The following is a 22477-nucleotide window of genomic DNA, read 5'->3' on the forward strand; positions in this document are numbered from 1 at the left end:
AGGGATCTAACCCTGCATTCTGCACACGTCACGCCTAAAATCAGGTTAGGTCTGAATAAAGTCTGAGGCTAAGGGATTATTTTTACAGAGTCAGCCGTACTCGCTTCCACCCCCAAAACACCTATAGATGGATGCACGAGGACCAGTACAATGTCTAAGTGAATCCGGTGTTAATCTTGGTGTCAGTGCTCTAAAGCTGTTGCTAAAATTCCTTTGATGTTTGTGGTCATCAGATTTCATAGAAACTTCAGGGGTCAAACTTTCATCTCTTGGCCAGGTGTCATGTGTGCATGCGCATGTGCACTTTTTGGGTTTTTTGCTCCCAGCCGCAACACTGTAATGACTGTCTGGGGAACACCAGGGACCTCGTTGTTTACCTGGGGTGGGAGTAGTGGCTGAGCGCTCAGCACAGGTCTCTGAAGGGAGGAAGGGCTAGTAACATCACATTATTAAACCTTTGCTAACTAGAAACATTTCCGAGAACTAATTGCTGATGTCCTTCTATTTATAACTGTGTGTAGAATCCTTAATGATGCTATCTTTTTCTGGGCTAAAAGGATAGGAAAAAGAGAGAAAGAAGATAAAGGTACTTGGTACTGAATCTTACAAATGAGTATTTCAGGTATACTAGCTTTTCTTTTTTTAAAAAACAAAGACATTGATCTTACTCTGTGGACATCTAGGCTACAAGGTAAATAACACTAGTGTTCTTTGCATTTCATGAGCGAAGTTCCTGATTTATAGCTCAGAAGTATTTGTCTTCCCTATGGTGACATACAAGGGTTGAGCTATCTCATGGTACAACTGAGCCTTGCTTAGGAGGTTAGGTAGACAGGTAAGGGGAGCACTCTCGAAAAGTTTTCACATTAGCTTAACCATCTTGGGCTATAATTAAAGTCATCCCTCCCTGTTCTATGTAGTAGAATATAATATATTTCTCTATATTTCTCTATATTTCTATATTTTTTTATTCTTTTTTTGTAGACCAGATGAGCAAGATATGTATTTTCCCCCCTGAAATTATTAATATGGGGGTATTGTTGAAGATATTTTAAAACATAGGAAGAAAATGTCCCTGTTAAAGAAAATGTCATTTCATCCCCTGAGAAATATAATTACAAAAATGAAAACTCAGTCATTCCTGAAAAAAGGATTTAGAATTTAGATCCTAGACCTTAAACCTTTTAGAGTCATTACAGATCCTTTTTTTTTTTTTTTTGTCATTTTATAAATGAGTCCCTGGAGTTTCAGAGAGGTGAAAGGACTTGCTTAAGGTCGCACGGCTAGTTGGTGATAGACCCAAGGCTAGAAAACAGGTCTTCCAAACCATGCACCCCCTGTCACTTCATATAATACACAAATATTTTCACATACATAGCCAGACCCTAAGAATTATGATTCTATTTAGAATCATGTTCATGTGTTGTACAAAGTTGTTCTGTTTAAAAGTTCTACTGAAAGAGGAAAGCTTTCAAGGCTATGTTAAAGGGATTGTTTACCTGACTTGAAATCTTTTAAGACAAAGTATCTGTTACATTTATCTAATATTCTATTTAAGAAGCTTTATTGATGTCCCCTGAAGAAACTGCCTGTATTAGTACAAGTTAATATATATCTACCTCCTTTAAGACAAATAAAATGCAAGGTTACAAAAGAATAAACTTTTTATTATATGTACATGAATCCTTTTGGTCTGAGGCCACACAAGTATTTGGCCAACACGTAAAAGTGGCCTTAAGCAGTGGAAGGATGTTCGTGGTCACTTACATGTATTGCAGCATCATTTACGTGGTCTACTTTCTAAGCAGTGAGAGGCCCAGAACGGATGGGCCAGACTGTTAGGAGGAGCAGGCAGTGGGTATAAGAAGCGGGAAATGCAGAGCAGCTGGGGCTTCCACTTCCCGGACAGGCCTGTGGAGGTCCCAGGAGGGAGCCGACTCTGCAGAACGGGTTTTCTGGGCTTGGAGGACCCCTCAGGGAGGGACTGAAAACAAACAGCCACGAATGCTGCTGACCAGCCTCAGCTAGAAGGGTCCCTGTCAGAACAGGGCCCTAGACGTGCCATGGCGCCGCTGGCCTGGGGAGGGAGGGTGTCACAACGGTACCACCTGAAGGGTGGGCAGAGGCCCCCGCGGAGGAGCCACGTACTCTTCCTCTCTGAGCAGCCGCAGCAGGATGTTTTTTTTATTCTTGGGCCAGCTGTAGATGTGCGTGTTCTGAAGCCAGGTGGGCACATGCTCCTACAGGGGAGAGAATGAGAGGAGCAAAGGCCGTTAGAGGAAAACCTGGATTCCAGATCCCAGGCTCAGTTCCCAAACGTCTATGGCTTTCTCTTCAGGGGCGTTTCCTACCTTAACTATCCTGGGAGTTGCACTGTTTTGCTTTTGGAAGGGGTTAGCCTGTGACATGCTCTTGGCTTCGGGTGCAAGCCGTATATCTCATTATGGAAACCACATGTGCACAGCGTTTTCTGTCAGTCTCCCAGGCTACCTGCCCTTTGCATTTCAATGTGCTTTTCACCACCCTCACATAAAAGGGGTAGGACTGAGGTCATGTAGAGTGATGAGAATTCCCCTGTGACTTTGTAAGAAGCATGCCAAGGCTGTGGGCTTAATCTAATTCATTATCCTTTCACTCCAGCCACAGGTCTGGCTTGCGGTAGGAGGAGCCCCGTAGACCTCAGTTATCAGGCAGAGGCGGAAACTGTGAGCAGGGCACAGCGGGGTGCAATTTCAGGCCGCCCTCATGGAGTGGCCGTTCAGTTGGGGGAAGACAGATAAGGGAGAAGGAAGAGGTATAGTGCGTTCGGTGGTGATACATGCTGTAGAGAAAAATAAAACAGAGAAAGGGGAGAGGCAGTGCTGGAGCCCGGATGAATGGTTTGCAGTTTTAAACAGGGTGTTGAGGAAAGGAGTGGAGGGAGCAAGCTTTAAAGAGGTGTGGTCCAGGCGGGTAGCAGAGCCAGAGCAAAGGCACCATGGTGGCAGCGTGCTTGGCCTATTCGAGGAGCGACAGAGTGTGGCTAGAGAAGAGCGAGTGAGAGAGTAGGTGGGGGCTTGGAAGTAGAGGGGGCCGCGTCACAAGGGCCTTGCAGGGTTTTCGGAGTAGGTGGCCATCCTTTGGGGATTGCGGGGTGAGCTTAGAAGTGGCCCCCGCTATGCGTCAGGCATCACGCAGGGTATTGATGACACCCAAATGAAAACGACACACTTACTGCCTTGAACAGTTAATCCTCTCACGAGGAAGTCAAAATGTACAGAATAAAAAACATTTTCTAGGCAACGGCATACCCAGGGGGCAGATGGTGGGAGCAGTCTGCCCCGGGCACAGGCAACAAAGGAATTGTCTGAAGAAGTTTTAAAAACACGAATAAAGCCAACAAAAAGTCAATCGGCTTTTTCTGTCACCATGCTCCAGTTATTCTAAACAATGACTCCCAGTGCCTTCCCTCCAACCACATGCCACTGAATCAAGGTTGGCGCAGGGGAAGACAGATCAGGGGAGGCTAGAGAGGCTGGGTAACCCGAGGATAAGCTTGAGTTCACCAGACAGGCGAGTCAGGGAAGGGCATTGCAAGCAGAGAGAAAGGAACGTGCAAAGGCACAGAAACATGAAAGAAGGGTGGATATGATCTTGTAGTCAGTGGGAAACCACTACAAAACGCAGCTGGAGAGAGTTCAGAGCTACATTTTGAATGTTCTTCTTTGAGGGCAGAGGAGAGGATGGGTCAAAGTGGAGGCAAAGAGACCAGTAAGGAGATCTTGCAGGGAGAGCAATGAGAGCCCGGCTGGGCAAAGGATGGAAAGGCATGCGATCGTGCAGGCTGTCAGCTCTGCAGCCCTAGGTTCTCGTTCACATAATTGGGACCCTCCCCCATCTAGGGCAGAAGTGCCATGCAGTTCTGGCGTCTAGGAATCCTCCAGGGTGAAGCTGGGCTTGAGCTCAGGGAGCTGCGCTCTGACTCTTAAGACTTTTCCTACACCACTCCGTCCCTTTGCCAAGCCTGGTGCATGGCCTCAGATGGTTTTTTGGCCCCATCCCCCAAACCTGCTTTCACGTCCTTCTGGTGCAAAAATCCTCATGTGAGCCAGAGCAAAGTTTACTTTGGTAATTGTGTAGATTTCATTCCTGTATTCTACAGCTTTGAGAGCTGAACTAAGTGCAAGAAAATACTTCCGTGGAACAGGCAGCAAAAAATGTACACATCTTGACTTTTATGTACAAGAGATAAGAAGTATCAGATGAACAGTCTCTTTTTGCTCAGAAGTTAAAACACAAGCAACTTCTTTGTGTGTAATGGCTGTTTGAACAATTAGGACAGAGATGGTCTACCAGATAATGCTTGATTCATGCTGCTGAACTGAGTGGTACAACTTGTTGATCTTTCTCGTGACACTTATCTCTAAGGAGTGATAAAGAGTTGACAAGGTTTTCCACTTAAAATCCCAGGTAGAAAAACAAAGCAAAGCTTGAACTCTAAGGTTTTTTTGTTTGTTTGTTTACCTTCTTAGCGTTTGGGAAGAGCACAGGGATGAATCTGAAATTCATGCTCCCTTGTTTTATGAACTCAATCTGCATCTGGAACAGAACAAATTCAAGGTTGAATTTCAGGACCAAGGATGAGGATTAATGGTACCTGCAATCATGCAGGTCCACACCGTACTCTTATTCTGTCGTTCTTATTTGACTGCCACGTCCTTACAGTCTGAAGCTCTCCCTGTTACACATCTGTGCCATTTACTCATTTGCCAATCATTTATTGAAGGCCTGTTCAAAGTCACACTCTCTGCTAGACTGGATTTCAAGAATTAGGATGCCTTTTAGGGTCTGCCGAGCTGGTTCACACCAGCCCACAAAAGCCGACTGTGTGCCTCTTCCCAATTCTGTGTTCAGTGACTTCACATTGGTAGCTTGAAATTGGCCGCGGTGATAGTATTTATACCATGAAGTGGGCAAGTGCCATGAGTCAGGATTTGCTGGGGGGCGAGAGGGGGCCAGTTTACTAGAATCCCACTGATACAAGCCCTGTGCTTACAAAGCCAGCAGTTTAACCAGCAGTCAGACAGGTAAATTACCATCACAGTGCAGCGTGAAAAGTATGAACAAACTGCGTGGAAGCCTAAAATGGGGGCCATCTATTCTACATCAGTGCTTTGAAGGACCGTCACAGAGGAGGTGTCATTTGGAAGAAGGATTTGGTCAGGCACGGAAAATGGGGGAGAGAGGAAGGACTTCTCAGCAGAGGAAAAAGCCTGAGCAAATGTCTGGAGGAGTTAAAATATGTTAGAGGACGGGGACCTGCTAATAGTGCCTTGCAGCTGGATGATAGGATGGGCTTGGGAGGGAGCAGAAGACAGAAGACAGGCTGGGAGGTCCACTGTGAAGAGCTGTCTTCCAAGCTTTAGGCTTCCCACACCAGTTCCAATTCACTCTGACACTGTAGTGGCCCAAAAAGATTTAACTGCCAGAAACTCTATCAAAACCAGCATTTTCAATAGAAGAGGAATCAAGAGTTTTCCAAATCCTGTGACCAGCACCAAGTGTTCAGTCTTCTGATGACAGGGAGATGAGGAATTACGAGTTCCCGACTATTTCACCTTCCAATTGATTTTTATTACAGAGCGTTCTTCTTCGTGCATGGAATAAAAACAGAACTGAGAAGAATGTGACGGTGGCAATGAATTCACCAAAGAAACCCCTCATAAACACGCACTCTTACACACTCACGCTTATTTGTAAACACACACAAATTATCCATAAGGTGTTTTTGCAGAAACACCTCCTTTTGAAAATTGGATGACAACACCAAAAGCATGTTGTTTGTTTTCAATGCCTTGGTGGGGGGTGGGGGGATGGAGAGAGATAAAGAGAGAGAGAGAGAGAGAGAGAGAGAGAGAGAGAGAGAGAGAGAGAGACATCGATGGGTTGCCTCTTGTATGTGCCCCAAAGGGGATAAAACCCACAACCTAGGTATGTGCTCTGACTGGGAATCAACCCTGCGATCTTCTAGTTTACAGGACAATGCTCCAACCAACAGAGCCACACAGTCCAGGGCCCAAAAGCACGTTTTAAAGTGACCCAAGTACTGTGCAACTAAAAGCACCCACCACATCAGTACAAACACATGAAAGGAAGGGCATAGTTTACACGCTAAAGCGAAGAATGGATTTCATGTCTAACTTCCAGGACTGTGTAGACTGTAAAACTGTTTATTCACTAGGCTACTCAATCTGTGGAGGGGCCAGCCAGCAGCAGTGCATGTTTATTTTCTCTCATATTTCCAGATATTGGCTTTCTGTGAAGTCGTTGGCTCTGTGATGCCGTTAACTCCTGGGCATCTCTTCACACCCTCCATACTGGACTTTGCTGCTGCCTGGAAGGGACCAGGAAAGCAGCCAGGTGGGCAGAAGGCACTTCTGTATCTGGCCTTTTCAGGCCCTTTAGTGATGAGGAAGGGCCCAAGACATTGTTGCCCGAAGAAACTGTTTGGAGACAATCTGGTTCATAACGGCACAGTCAGGCAAGCTCTGGGGCTGAGCTGTACATTACGGCCTGGCATTGCCACACACCAGCAGAGCTTGACAAGTTTCCCCAGGAACTGGAAGGGACCTGGAGCCCTTCCTACACACCAGCTGTCAGCTCCCGGGACTGGCTGGTTCCTAGAGATGCAGACAGGACATCGAGTGCTTGGGGCCCAGCAGACGTGCAGCAGTAGGCAATGAAGGGATGGCAGCACCCAGGGCCAGCCATGACCTTTTAGGACAGAAATGATCCTTTTCTGGGCCTACCCATGGGCTGTCAGACTGGGAGAGAATGGAATAGAGGGAGACATGTCTGATGGCTCCTTGGCATCACTCTCTAACCTCACCACTTTGCCTTGGCTTTTACTCTGGGTTGATTCTGAGCTCAAACAAGTGGTCGGCACTTACTAGAGGAGGAGACAGAGACCCCGCAGGCTCAGGTGATGAATACCCACACACTCTGCCTCTTTCCTGTGCTCCTGATCTTCAGGACAGGCCTGATTTAAGTCAACTTCCCTTGAGGTCAAGCTGCACGTCCCTCAGCTGCCTGACTGCCCCCTGCCTTTTGCTGCTCCCTTATCCCATCTGGACCACTTCTGCTCCCTGCCTCATCCTTCTGGCCTAGCCAGCAATCCTTTAGGCCCATTCTAGGTACCTTCCCTCATTGCAGAATGTTAGGGCTGACATGGGGCTCCCAAGTTCTAGTCCAGTGATTTTCAAGACCTTTAAAACCTCAGAATCCTTGGTAAACAAACAAGCGTGAGAAAGGCAGATGAGCTCTGGCGGAGATGGGTGAGAGGCCCAGACCACCCACTTCCCCGGCACCTCCATAGGAGCACCCATTAGGGACTCCCTGGGAGAGTTCGAAAGTCGCAGGTCTAGTCTGGCATCCTTGTCAGGCAGGACTGTCTTCAAAGTATCTCTACAATCACAGGAAGCAGGAAGACTGCTAGCCCATAGAGCAGCCAGTCAGTGTGTTCCAACAGATGCTCAGTACATCTAACGCCCTATACATTTCTCCCTCCGGTTTTAGCTTGACCAGGCCCCATAGTTCATGAACTACGAACAATAATCGCTTTCCTTGATTGAGCATTCAATATGTGCCATACACTTCAAAAACATTTCATTTAATCTTTACAACAGCATGGTAAGTATTAGTGACCCATTCTATGAATAGAGACATAGAGGCACAAAGGAGTCTTAGCAGTTGGCCCATGGTCACACAACCTACACAGGAGGAAGGTGAATTTGAACCAAGTCTGACACAACAGCATAAGTCCTTTTCACTTGGCTACCCTGCCTCTGTGAAAAAACAGGGGACAGGATACGACACCAATAGGATAGGACACTAATGCAGGAGCCTTGCTCCTTACAGCCCTACCTGGGGCCCCTCCCAGGACTTCACAGTTGTTGGTAAATAATGAAGCCAGCAGAGCTCTGCTTTCTAGAATCTTTGAACTTAGAGATCATAGATTAATTTCCCCTTGTCGCTCATAGAAACACGGAGCCTCAGAGGTGCGGTGCACTGCCCACGGTCCCAAAGGTAGAAGGGGCAGAGCCTGCCAGTCCTTCTCCTGCCTGGGGTTCTTCACTTGTATCTGCCACCTTCACCTGGTCTCTGGTGAAGGACAAGCCTTCACGGAAGAAAAAGCCCTTCTCCCAGGGCCACGAGGTGCTGTGGTTCCAGTCACCACTCACCATTCGATGAATGTACTTAGTATGTAAGCCGTGCTCATCCTCGTCCAGCTGCGACTCAGCGCCTTCCACATCCTGTTTGTATTTGGGGCTGATTGCTACGATTATCATCACTGTCTTCTGTTAATGAGAGGGAGAAAGCATGTTTACGAAAGTGTGAAGTGTAGTCCATTTGGTGAAGGCAGGCTGGAACGTGGCCAGCAGGGCTGGACGCTGCCTCTGACACAGCGGAGGATGGAGGGCTGGGCTCGTTCTCCACGGACAGGGAAAGGCACCGGCCCCGCTCCGGCAGACTCCTGTCTGCCCTTCTCCCCTCTGTCTCCCTCCCCAGATCCCTTCAAACACGCAGAGCCAGTGGCTCGGAGAGGGACGCTTCTAAATGGATGCGGTTTTATCCACCATTTTCCACAACCATCACTAATAAACGGCTAATGAAAGCCCGGATCACTAAGTGATTCTGCATCGTGGAAAAATGGCTCTGCAACACCAATGATGAAAACCCCCTCCCCCCTGCAGCAGCTCTAAGCTGCCAGTTGCTGCACTCCTGCCTGCCCTGCTTGTAGCGGCCAGGACTAGACCCTGCAGCACAAAGCAAACGCCAGGCTGCAGACAAAAGGAAAAGCCACAAAACCCCAGCCTGCTGACGCTCTGCCCCCACCGCTCTCTCTCTGAAAGAAGCAGCCAATGCGCCGACATGGACACGCTGGCAACAATCAATTTCTATCTTGTTAAAGCACAAAATGCCCAGGAAAGCTCTTCAGTCCAGTCCTGCAAAACACTTGGGGTGGCCTCAGATTAAATTGAATTCTGCCGCTCCCTCCCCACTCCCGCCTTCATTTCCTCCTTTCCTATTCTGGTCAAAAAATTGTTTGCTCTGATTGTTATCAACCACCTGTGTCTGGTTTGACCGTTATTTCCTGCCTGTGCATGTCCAGGAGGGCGACCCCATCCTTCCTTTCCAAGTCTTTGCAGGGCTGCCAACAAGGGAGGCTTTGTTGGTCCTTCCTCAGCTTTGGACTCAGTGGTGGGGTGGGGGGGGGCACGCTAGTGCTTCTTTTATAACATAGCTTCACAAGCTAATTGTCTTTCTCACCAGAAAATAAACTCAGCATTTCGGAATATACTTACATCTCTAAGGTAGCGTTCCATCCACTTAATGATATCAATGCCTCGGATTCTATCCTCAAAAATGTCAATCTACAAGAAAAAGACGTGGGAGGTGGCTCTTAATGAGAAGCTTTATCTTGATGCAGAGTAGGAGAAAACACAAGGCTATATACATTTAAAACGGAAAAAATTACTACAGCTTTTTGCAGGGAGGAGCATGTACGTCTAAAAAACACAGTACAATTTTCTTAAAATGTTTCCTATTTCAACATTACTAAGCATTGAACTATTTAAAATCCATTATTAGGATGTACAGGTAGGGATCAAAATGTATCTTTGCCTACACAATAATTATGTTTTAAAAATCTGAGAGACATGGACCATCAAGTTGGAGGTAAGCCAACAATAGACAAACCAAATATATATACAGTTTGAAAGGCAAACATGATTCTGGAACATCTTAATAGATACATGGTGTGCAAGGATTAAGATACAACTGTGATGCTTTACTTGCATTAGTCAGATCATTATTACTGTATTATGTCCAGTTTCAATCTATATGTTTATAAAGAATTGTATGAAACTTGGGGCAAATCCAAAGAATAGTCACACAAACAATTACTAAGATAGTGGAGGAAAGGCTTATGATGAAAATAAAGAAGTAGACATTCTGGACCTTGAAAAGACATATTGAATGAAGTCTTTGAAGGAGTATTGGAAGGGGAGAAAAGCCAGTTATTTTGTTTTACAGAAGACCAGATATAAAGCCTTGGGTTCATACTTGTCCTGCGGCCAGAGATTAGTGAGTGTGCACAAGGGGCTCTTGATGGGAAGGGGGATTCCATGCTGGAATGGGTGATTTGGGAAGAGTGTCCTGAGGCGGCGTTAGTTGATTCAGCCACACTGCTCCCAGATCGGTTGTCCGAAGTGGCACTCTGCTGTTTAGGGCTGATCAAGTCGAGTCCTAGTCATTCCGCAAGCTTCCTGTGCCCTCTGCCGTCTAGTCTTACCTCTCTTCTCCCCACGTGCCCACCTACTTTACTCCTTACTTTGGTGGCCTTGCACTGTACCCTGAAAGCACAGTGTAAGCCCCCTGCTCTCTGAACCTTCCCCAAACTCTACCCCGCTGTGGCCATGAGTGGTACTGGACAATGAACATGTTATTATAACCTTCTCTCTTTTCCTAGATGTCTCATTTATGTCTGTCTTATCTCTTCAACCTGGGTCCAAGCCTCCTAGAATGAGACTGTGCTTCATATGCACCCAACTGGCAGGTACATACAGGACGTAATAGGAGTTCAGGATGTGTTCCTTTACTGATGGGACAGCAAGCATGGAATGGCATTCTTTTTGGTTTGGATGACCATTTGCTACTTTAAAATGTCTGATGTCCAAAGACTACATTAAGTAATCTTGAGAAAGCTTTTGTTAACTCTCTGCTACTGTGTTAGTAACCCATTTCTGTTATACAAGTCAGAAGCACCTGTTGGGGCTGAGAAGAGACAGACAACTTGGCTATACTCTTGGTTCCACCATTGGCTTCTGCACGTCCCACTTGCCTGGCTTTGAAAACATTACTGCAATTCTCTAAGTCTTATTATCTTCATTTGTAATATGTGGTTAATAAATGTACTTCCTAGGGTGTTTGTGAGGATTAAAATGAGTTAACGTGGAAAAGACATCTCATAATGCCAGGCATGATGTAGGTGCTCAATAAATAGTTATTATTATTATCATCCCAGCACCTCAATTATTCCCTGCTGTGAGCTGGACATTCTGGGAGGCACAATGCACTGGATGTCTTCCATTTATCTCTCCAGATCTCTGCCAAAGTCCACAGCTTCTGTCAGGCCAACCTCTCCACATGGTCACTGTTACAGGCCAAACTGTGCCCCGCCCCCCAGTCATGTTCAAGTATTAATCCCCTTCCCCTGTGCTTGATAATGAGAATATGGTTGGAGATGGGGCTTTTAAAGAAGTAATTAAGGTAAATGAGGTCATATGGGTGCTCTCTGATCCAATAGGATTGATGTCCTTATAGGATGAGATTAGGATACAGAAGACAGACCAGTGAAGACAGAAGGAGAAGATGGCCGTCTACAAGCCAAGGTAGAAGCCTCAGAATAAAGCCAATCCTGCTGAAATCTTGATCTTGAACTTGTAGCCTCCAGGACTGTGAGGAAATAAATTTCCGTTAAGCCTCCCAGCCTGCGGTACTTTGTGGCAGCCCTGGCCAACCAACGCAGCCACCCGTTTCAGGCTGCAGTACTGCGGTTCTTGGCCTCTTTACACCCATGGGTGGTAGCAACGCCCTGCTTTTGCTCTTCCCAGGATATTGAACAATGCCCTGTGGATTCCCCAAAACGTATCTAGAGTTTTAAAAATATTCTCTTTAAAACTCTCCTTAAATTATCCATGAAGTTTTTTCTCCACTAAGGAGATCTTAATGTATCAATTGGGTAACGCGGCTGTCGGGACTGGGTGCTGTGATTCTGCCACAGGTGCTTCACAGAGATGAGGGCTGAGGAGCCCTTTAAATGCTGCCTACGCTGCCCCTGATTGTCAAGGTCACAAAAACCTGTCCGCTTCTCCTGGGGCAATCAGTATGCTTATTTGGAAATGACCAAAAATAAGATCTTTCCTGACATGTTGGCCTTACGTGCTGTAATTTGCCTTTATGTTGTGGTTGCCATAGCACTTTCTTATTCCAGAGATGAGAAATTGAAATGTTGGTCTCTCTATGGTCATGAAGTTGGAGGGTATAAATCGTATGCTTTTTTAAACTTTCAAGCACTTCCATTAACAATATGTTAAAAAAAATTCAAATTAAAAACTGCTGTTAAATAATGTCAAATAACCTTTCAAATGGGCATTTATTTACTAAATATTCCTTCTTTATCTTTTAATGCTCCTCCTATCCATAGATAGTTCCCTTAATTTTTTGCCACTCTGTAGAATTCACTGTCACTAAACACCCAGAAGAAGCCTCTGGGAAGGAAAAGAAGTGATTTCACTGTTTGAGGAAAGCCAGTCTTCCCACTAGCCCCCTGTGATATTTTATTTATTCTAAAGAAAAAGTTACTTGGCTTTAAGCTGTTGCAAGGCACTGCAGGGGGGCTTGCGGAGCATGTGCTTCCTGAGATTTCTTGAGCCAAGATCACAGTGAACTGGAGGGCTGGGTTGTGTACCTCCCCTGGAACTAGACTAGGCCAGCCGAGAACCTGGCCATGCTGTAGAAGCATCGCTGTGGCATCCAGATGTGGAACGGCAGCTGTGCACAGTGGGGGCCCAGGCTGCAGGGCTTCTGCTTCAGGCCCAGTACCCAAGAAAAGACCTTGTAAAATAAGCGGGTGGCCTGGTGAAGCCTGCAGCCTTCTGCATCAGGAAGCACAATCAAAGCGGGCATGAAACAGGGCAAAGGTACAAAGTGCAGCAAGAGGCTGGCATGTCCTTCAGGCCAGGGGTCAGCTACGTCTGGGCTGCTGCGAGGTCCTCCGGGTCACTCACTCAGAAAGGATGCAAGAAAAACATACTGGAGGTTTGGGATACATTAAAATAAAAAAATAATTACCTAAATTCATATGTATTTAGTGCACAGTCACGTATATCAAATAATATATTTTAAAACATTAACAGCTGTTACTATTTGTCTCCTTTTGTTTTTCTTTTCCTGTACTCACTTTAATTGTTCAGTCTTCTCTTTGAATAAAATACTTACTGCAGTTTGGAAGCCATTTACCAGCAAAAAGTTCACAAATTTCATCACCTCCATAGCTGTGTCCATAGAATAAGTGATAAACACTTTCCCTAAGAGAGATTTTTCACAGTTATTAGAAACTAGTCAATTAATAATAATGATATTTTGGACAACACTTGTCAACTTCATGCAATGTCTTTTGTTCTTCTAGAATAACAAAGGCAGCCTCTGGATGGGGGCTGGCCTAAGGGCATGTGTGGGTGGCAGTGTGCATTGCTGTCCTCAGGACACAGGTCTGCAGGCCCCGGAGAGCAGGGGGTCTGTCCAAGGTCACGCAGACCGGCTTGGGTGCATGGAAAGGAAGAGGCACAGGGGGGAGCGCTGGCAGGCTGAGACAAGCTAAGGAGGTCTTCTGAAAAACCACACGATGCATTTAACAAAAAATCCATTCCCCTGAACCTGCATGTCCTTAAGATCAGGGCACCACCTGGTTTCTTAGAGACACTTGGCACTGTGCCTAAGGAATACTCTCACAGCAGGCCAAGAAGCTGAGTCTTGCTAAGGGGCCACTGTGCAGTGTCCTCCTTTGATCTCATGATGCTCTCTGCTGCCGTGAATTCTTGCTTGACATGAGCAAGTGAGGGAAGAGGGAAAATGGTGCCCCACCCCCTCCCTCCCCATCCACACCGTGGTGGGGAAAAGGCCAGGAAGTTGGAGTAGACTAAAGCACGACTCAGAAATGTCACTAAAGCTTCAGCAGTTTGAAGGAGAGATATTGCCTCTGAGCGGTCTGGCATCACTGCCTCCCTCACGGCTCCCCAGGTTGACCTAGAGCAATGGACAGTATTGTGCCTCCACACTTGACCCAGTCAGTGTGAGAATCAGGGTTTTCTCAGGCGTAAGCCTTGGGGAAATTATCTGGCTAGCACGTTAATGTGATAGATGAAAAATCTCCGTGTGTTGGTTTTTAGTCTGGAATGAATCCACTAAATCTCAGGAAGCCCCTGGGGCAGAGAGTGGAGAAGAGACTGGAGTTGGAGAGAAAATAGGAGTCTGTATATATTAATTTATGTTTAGGCTCCTGTTTTTTGAAACACGTCTCTCAAATGCAAGTGTGTACAAAGGTCATATTGGCTCCTACTGGCTCTTGGTTAAGGAGCCAGGTGTATCAGGGGCACTCGATTTCTTTTTTCTCAACACCTAATATTCAACAAATTCCTATATAAGAATTTTAGGACTCCCTTTATAGATTACAGTAAGATAAATACGATTTATAGACGGACACTAGGACTGTATCCTATTCAGGGTAGCATCCACTTTCCAGAAATGCTCAAAATTAAAATGTGTAAGATTTTAACAATTTTTGAATGAAAAACAACAATGGATCCTTGTAATAGAAATCTTTCAAATCCTAAATGACTAAGAGCACAGATCTCAATAGGAATTAGCAAATGTAAAAGGTTCAATTTTCAAGCTTGGTTCAAAGAAGTGCCAAGATTTGGACAGGAATTCTTAGAATTACCTGAGCTTCTTGAGCAAGCACAGCAGAATATAATAATTTTACAAGTGGTGGCTGTTTTCTTAAAAATTCCAGAACTTACTATCCTAACTGACCATAATAGGAGAACATTTTGGTGATATTTCAACATTTCTGTTTCTAGCTGCAAAATGTGGAAAAGGAATCATCACCTGACACATAGTCAAGTATTTCTTTAAATAAAAGGCTTAGTTTGCATTTGGTCATAAGGCAGTAAGGAGAATGTGAGACTGCTTTTTCCCAACAAGATTGCTCATTCCTACAGGAAATGACCTCGTTCTTGATGGCTGCTGCTAATTTATGGTGAGACGCTAGTTCCCTGGCCAATACCACATGGATATCCAATCAATTTACCCAGGGACAAGTCCACTCAAGAGCATCATTTAGAAGCGGGGAAAAAGCATTGGGTTTGTTTGTTGTTGGAGTGTATGTTTAAGAAAATCTAGTGGTAAGCACTTTTTGAGTATTTCTGGTAGTGTCAAAATCACTAAAAACAGTCATACAAAATGTTGGTTACTTTTTTAGCAAAAAGCAAAAGAGTAAATTTTATTTTTATGAAAAATATCCAAGATTATGGATGAATAATCATGAGGTACTCTCAAAGTATACAACTGGACAAGATGAGAAAAAAAAAAAGACACTGAAAACAACTTACGTAATTCTTCTGGCAAATTGCTTATTTTCAGAGTTCCTCTGGCTGGAGGGTTACTAGGGGGTCTGGGGATGGCAGCTGGGGACGGAGCCTGGGGACCCTGTGGTCTCAACTCTGCAGGACACTCTGAGGACTCCTCAGGAGTTCCAGTTCTGTTACGTGGCTGGTTATACAGCTGGTCCCTGGAAAGGAATACATTCACAATAAAATTTTCCTTTTCAAGAAAGGCACACCTTGAGAAACAGGGATGTTTTAAGAACTATGGGAAGATACCAATGAGCTATCTCTCTCCTCTGCTTCCTTTTATTTTCTGAGCCACAGAGACAAGGGTTGCTCCATGGAGTTTTGGTTAATAAGTAATAGGGCAGGTTGCCATAAGCAGGGGCCTGCGCTAGGGGTCCAAAGAAGAAAGCAGGATTGGATTTCTCAACTCAAAGACTGTCTACCTGGGAAGATAAGTCTCATGCACAGGGCTTATAAGGTCACCAGTAAAACATGATATATTGTGATACAAGGTTGGCATTACAGGCATTCAGATAAAAAGGACTTCGACCTCATGATAGATATAACATTTAATTATGTATCAAAAAGTAGAAATGGCCATGTAAATTTAAAAGTATTTATGTTGCAATGTATGGATGAAAATATGATATTGAAGATTCTTCCAGAAAGTTCCTACCCTATGGTTGTATGGCATCTTTATTATTGTTTTGGTTGCCAACATTCCCATGAACATTCTGCTAGAAGAACTATCAGACGCACTCGTGTGAGAGTTGGAAGCCAGAAGAAAACGGAAGCCATGCGTCTGCTGCTTCCGTGGTTTCTGTTGGTAAGTGCCGTCATGAGGCGCCGAGTTCCTCGGGAAGCACCCCAGTGTTCCGTTAGCAGCTTCTCAGTGTCAAGGTCAGGGCATGGGCGTCTATTTTTGACCAGTGCTGATCTAGCAGGCACAATAACATTTTGTGCCGCCGGCTCCCTGACTCTGGATTGTACTGCGGCAGCGTGGCCAGGAAGGGAAAGTTCCGCAGTGCCTTTCGGACCCTCTGCCTCTCTGACCACAACAAAGGGAGCAGCCTCGTTGGTGTCTTTTTTCTGCGGGGTTGCTCTGGGGCCATCCTCAAATTTGTCTCAAGTTTGTCTCAAGTTTGCTCTTCCAAACTCCAATTATTTTGTAAGCACCCAGTTTCTAAATCAAATTCCTTCTGCTTAAAATAGCTAGAGTTGTTCTTTTGAATCCTAACTGATAAGGGGGCTAATTTTTTTTTCTTTAAAAAAAATTTCTGACCCAAATGTGGCACTGTATTAACATTTTAAATTTCCAGGTAGCAGGAACATGGATGTTTCCATTTGTTTTGTGTTTCGGATTATTTTAAATTTAAAAAAAGGTCTTGATGACAAAAATCTGTATGTACATGCCAACTTTTAATAGATTATTGCTTATGTTTTCATAGTTTTACCCAAAAAAGGAATTGGAAATTCTGAGATGTATGCAATAGGATTTTAAATTAAACTACACATAATCCAAACTGCATTTTTTAAATGTGAATATTTGAGGAAGTTATTTTTATTTTATGTTTTTATTAGTTAGAGGAAAAAAATCCTATAAAACAGGCCTTCAGCTAATGGGAATCCAGTTTGCTATTCATCTGGCATTAAATCCCGTTATCCCCAAAGTTGTTTGATTGTTATAAAAGATAATTGCTCATTTGATAAAGAAATCCTAAGGCCATAAATTGGGAAGCTCCATTTACATGAGTTTTTCCTATATATTTTAGTTACATAAATTGAGAGAAAAATAAAACTTGAAGAAGAGTCAAAAGAGAACAGTGAGGAGAAAGATGATTGAGGTGTTAGACAACTGAAGTCAAGAAAAACCAGAGTTATTTTTCTGGAAGAAGTATAGGGAAGACCTAATAATAGCATTCAACAGGTGTGAGCGCTTTTGTTACAAAAGAAAATCACAGGTTATTTTAAATTTCTACTGGGAACTAATTGAATTTAAAATTCCAAAGTAAGAAATGGGTTTAAACAGGTATACAAACTAGTGATATAAAACGGAACTTCCTAGAGGTGGAAGTCAGTCATAGTAAAACTAAAAATCTGCTTCATGGGCTAAAAGGCCAGTGATCTGAAGGTAAAAGAAGCAAGTATGATTTAGTATCTTAAGAGCCTTTCTTTCAACAGAATTTTGGTCAGTCATCAGTGGCTTTATATGCCTGGTTAAGAGACTCTTGTCAACCAGTTTCCATTTCCTTCTGACCTGAAAAGACTATGTAGGGCATTCCACTGTGTGACTTGGCCAGTAAGAACAACAGAGTTTTGGTACGCCTCGATTTGACTGCATTGGCATCATGCTTTTTCATGTTAAAACTGTCTGCAGGTTGGCCCTCTAGTACTTACTGATACCTCGGGGGCCCTGGGGAGGAATAGTCTCTCTGCGCGGGCCCCTCTTCTTGGTCCCAGGGGCGGGGATAATTCAGAATGACCTTCTGCACAGGGTGTGGGCCTCTTTCACTGGCCCCAGGTGGAGGCTGCCCAGGCAGAGCCGGTTGGATCACTTGCTGGTATGCTGCTCGAGGGTAGGTGTGGCCATCTGTAGGTGAAGACAGCCAAGAGAACAGGGAAAACTGACTCTAGACCCTTCGTGTGAAAGGAGAGGCAAGTTCAGTGAACATTTTTGTCTTGATACCAGCTGAGGATTCCAGATATCAGTTACCATCTCTATGATGTCTGCCATATTTCCGTACTATCATTTACTTGATAGTTTTCATTAAATTGAGTGAGTCATTGTGGGCTTTTTCGTAAAATAAAAACATCTGTGAAATCCCGAGTTTGGTGTTCTAATTGGAAAGTGCAAAGCTTCACACAGGCCCCTATTTTAATAAAACACTTAGGATAATCCAACTATGAAGACCTCTCCCACACCACCATTCCTACCGTAATTTCTCCAAGTTTCCAGAACCCAAGGCTAGGAGAAATTGTCCCCATGATAGATGCAGAATCACTACTCTCTTTTTCTTCTCCCCAGTGGACACACACACACCACTTTTTATTATGAAGAAATTAATGAATGAGAACTTGGTTCATACCCCTGGGAAAAAGCTAACCAGTTGGCAATGACATCCAATTTTTTTGGTCCTCTCTTGCTAAAGCCCACATGCACTTGAGGCCAGGACAGTTAGAAGAGGGCAGGGCTCGGAGCACAGCCAGGCCTGGCAGCGACTTACGTGACTGTGTAACCTAAGAGGAAGTTGGTCCCTGCCAACCCTAGGAGCAGCAGAGTCTCAAGGGAAGGAGGGCAGCCTGCCTGTCCAGGTGAGAGAAGAGCACTGAGACCAGAGGAGGTATGCAGGGAACCCAGTACAGTTGAGGGAGGAAGGCTCTGAGGGAATTTCCCAGGCCCAAAGGGGCTCAAGTGCAGGCAATCTGAGGGGTGGGGATGCGGCTTGGGGGTGGGCCCAGCCTTTGAGGGAACTGGAGAGAGCCAAGTAGGTGACCTTGCAAAATGAACCATAAGCTCCTCCGACGAGCCAACATAAGAAGTTGGATGGTCCTGGAGGCATAGCTAGTTCGGACAAGAAGGAATCTTATTTTTCCACAAATATATATAGTAGTCTTTATCTTTTTTCTGATTATAAAAAGTAATAATCAAGTTTTCCCACTGTAAGTAGGATACATGCAGGGATAGAAAGTGAAATATAACTTGCAAGCAAGCAAGAAAGTAACAGACCTGACAGGTTGGAACCAGAATGTAGAGGGTGAGAATGGGGCTAGGAATTCCATTCTTAGCTTGGTAAATAGTCAGGAGCCATTGATGTTTTCAGGGAAATGTTCAGGGGAATGATGTCTTTCAACACAGAACAGAAGGCAAACAATGTGTGTGTTCACTGGTGTGGCTGCCTCAAGATCCCCACTGTCTGGATGCAGGAAACTTGACTGGATGACTCTGGAAATGTGCCCAAGCCAGTCACTCAAGCATGGTCAGATTCCCTGCATTTAATCTATTGTTTGCTTTGACCTGTGACACTAACCAGGTCCTTTCTGTCATGTTACCTCTGGCAAAAGTGACCATTCCCTTCCAACCCAGGTTGTCTCTTGGCTCTGACTGTAACCCTTGCCCTACTATTGCTTAGGACTGGCCATAACATTAGAGGATTAAGGAAGGGGAAGAGGCTTCTGCCTGGGTCTATCCCAGCCCCACGGCTGGAAAAGAAGACCATGATTTGGAGAGCATCTCTAAGAATGGAGAAACAGGGACCCCTGTGTTCTAGGACAAGATACACTGTGCAGGTTTTGCTTTTACAGCCTTCCCGGCGCTGGTCAGATATATCCCAAGGCGTCCAGATGGCCAGTTTTGGGCCAACAGGGCAGGTCACTACTGCTGCTCCTTTTTCCCCACTAGAAACGGGCAGAAAGCGCCGCTGCCATCAGTTCACCAGGCGAGGCCAGCCTGCTTTTAGCTAGGTCTTGCATGAGTGGGCCGTTTACAAAACCAGCTGTAGGTACAGCCCTCCAGAGACCCCACTGCACTTAAAATCCACCCTGCATAAACAGATCCCAGTCCTCCTTGGTCTCTTACCTCTTCCAACGCTCTCACATGCTCACTGAGCCCCAACTACCCCGGCCATCTTTCTTCACCTTGAACATCCCAAGTTTGTCCCCACCTCTGGGACCTTGAGTTGCCATCTTCTCTGCCCAGAATATTTTTGCCTTATGTCTTTACATATCAACATCTTGTCATTCAGGGCTCAGCTCAGATATCACCTGTTCACTTAGTTGTCCTATCCTATTCCCCCTGACCCCCATTTTATTTTCTTCATAGCACTTACGTGTTTGTTTAAGTAAGCATGACTTACTTATCAACTTCTTGTCTGCCTTCCCTTCTAGCATCTAAGTTCTGTGAAAGCACAGACTGTGTCTGTTTGTCATCATTTCTCCAAGCCCAGTGCTGGCTCCTGGGGAAGCTCAATAAATGAATGAATGAATGGAGACTGAAGAGTTATAAAGCCAACTCAACACACACACACACACACACACACACACACACACACACACACACACGTGCGTGCGCGAAGAGAAGCCATTTAGGACGGCACAACCTGCTTGCTAGGTATTGGCTCTTCTAGATTACTCTCATCTGCTGTCCATTTTTTTCAGTGCCTCCCTCTGAAAGTAAGAAGAACAAAGACAAGGCAAAAGAAGAGAAACTTTGCCAGTGGCCCTGAACGTTTTTAATGTTTGAAGCAATTTTTCCTTCCCGTATCCATTAATAAGTGGCTAATAAGGTTTTATTTGCTTTAAAAGAACTACCAGGCTCTAATCATAGGGTTTGTTTCTTTTCCAGAAAGCGGATGTTAGTGCTGTTAATCAAAAGCCTTTGAATCAAGGTCATATGATTTCTAACAGATTATTTCCCGCACAACACGTTTTTGTCTCATAGCAACAAATCTTATCATTAAAATCACCAAGGCATGTGGGCTAAGTGTTTGATTAGCTGTAACTTCCATTTCTGAAATGGCCACCTGTTGTAAAAACTTAAACCTAAGGTTTACATGAGCAGATGAAATGATCTCCCTCATCTATTTTTTAAATTAAGGTACTGACAATATAGTCCCCTATACTGTCTTCTGATTTTTTTTAAAGAAATATTAAATAGCAGAGAATATATCAAACATAAGCTTTCCTTTTTGTAAGTGGAATTTGATTTTGTTTGGAATTTGGCTGGTTGTGCAGAAAAGTTGCTAAGTAAAAACTATGTTTAGCAGATGGATGACTATCTTTCATTGATCCATTTTTGATCATTTCATTTTACTATTTTGATGGAGCCTTACCAGCTGAGTATATGACGACGGCTAATGCTTACTGGGTGCTTGCTACATGCCAAACACTGTTCTAAGTTCTTTATTCAGGATTATACAGTTCAATGCTCTGTTTTCCTAAAGTTTAACTTAAAATCAAATCCAAACTCCTTACCGTGGCCCTTGCATCCATCATCTTCAGCACATCAAGTCTCTCCCTGCTCACCCCGCTGCAGCTCTGCTGGCTCGCCTTTGGCACCTTAACAAGCTCCTGCGTCCTTGACCCTCTCGTCTTTTAGGTTTCAGCTCAAATGTGTCCTCCTCCAAAAAGCCTCCTCTGGCCACCCTGTCTATTAATGCCTCTTCTAACACCTTGTTATCGCGTATACTTGTTTTGTTTGCTGATTTCTACTTATCTGTCTCCCCAGTACACTGTAGAAGGCCATGTGTCGTAGTTACCAATGTACACCCAGTGCCTAGCAGAGTACTTGGCCAATATTTGTTGAATAAATTAATAAATGAGTGGACACGTTCTGTTTCCCAAGCTCATTAACCTGCCTCTGTTCTGCCCCTCTCCCATAAGACAATTAGAGATGGGCTTTTCAAGGCTGGATATCACAAAGTCTCTACTCATGATTAGGGATCGCTCCTCTCCCTGGGATATAGGGAACAGGTTTCTTTTTATTCACTCAGCAAATATTTATTGAATTTCCATGGCTGGATACTTGGTGAACATGGATAAATAGCATACAGTTCCCTTAAGTAGCTCAAAATAAATGGAGAGAGAAAGAGAAAATCTGTGTGTCTGTGGGTGTGTTTTGAAACAAACCCACACTCGTTAGTGTGTGAGGAGAGGCGTGCAAGTTGGCAGCCACCTACGTGGTAGACTTAAGAATTGCTGCCCAGAAATAGCTCCCCCACTGACTTGTCCCTAGTGTCCAAAATTCCATCAAAAAAGTTTATTCTGAGGGAGATGAAGAATAGGAGGTGGTGGGTGGTATGATAGACAAATGATTTGTTAGCATGGTACCTCCTCAGTTCTGAGGCAGTGTTAATCACAAGACACAATGCACATCTTATGATCATAAATGGGTGCCCAGAAGAGTATGTTATTTATCAGTCTTATGACCCTCTTGGCCTGGGTATATACGGTCTTCATGTTACTGTGTTTTTACCACTTGGAATTTGTAAACTAAATCCTAATGAAGTTTTCCATTAGACAAAACATTCAACATTTTTCTTCCTTATTAAGAATGGTATTAAAAGAGTTTATGGGAGAGAAAATAAAATCTGATTTTCAAGTTGTCGAAAAACATCATGATATAATTAGTTTAGCTAGGAAACAAAATGGTCAACATAAACTGTCAGAGGAACTAGCATAGCGCTGAGCAGCTGGGGTTCCTGAAGGGCAACTCCTTTTTTCTTTACTTCTTTTTCTTTCTTTTTTTTTTTTTAGATTTTATTTATTTT

The 22477-nt window shown here is 44.4% G+C and overlaps 1 protein-coding gene across 1 annotated transcript in view; it reads right to left on the minus strand.

Annotated features, from left to right (window-relative positions):
• Positions 1-1741: 1741 nt before the first annotated feature.
• TRAF3IP2 (TRAF3 interacting protein 2) overlaps positions 1742-22477 on the minus strand; it is a 37326-nt gene continuing 16590 nt past the window's right edge. Inside the window, exons 3-9 of the mRNA XM_054569838.1 lie at positions 17610-17802; positions 15213-15391; positions 13042-13130; positions 9345-9413; positions 8220-8336; positions 4504-4578; positions 1742-2240 (exon numbers count right to left, since the gene is read on the minus strand). Coding sequence (XP_054425813.1) covers positions 2094-2240; positions 4504-4578; positions 8220-8336; positions 9345-9413; positions 13042-13130; positions 15213-15391; positions 17610-17802 — 869 coding nt within the window. The 3' untranslated portion in view covers positions 1742-2093. The remainder of the gene's footprint in view (positions 2241-4503; positions 4579-8219; positions 8337-9344; positions 9414-13041; positions 13131-15212; positions 15392-17609; positions 17803-22477) is intronic.

The sequence above is a fragment of the Pteronotus mesoamericanus genome, unplaced genomic scaffold (assembly GCF_021234165.1).
Source record: "Pteronotus mesoamericanus isolate MK-2021 breed Mesoamerican mustached bat unplaced genomic scaffold, CSHL_Meso_final contig_20, whole genome shotgun sequence".
NCBI classification, from domain to species: domain Eukaryota; kingdom Metazoa; phylum Chordata; class Mammalia; order Chiroptera; family Mormoopidae; genus Pteronotus; species Pteronotus mesoamericanus.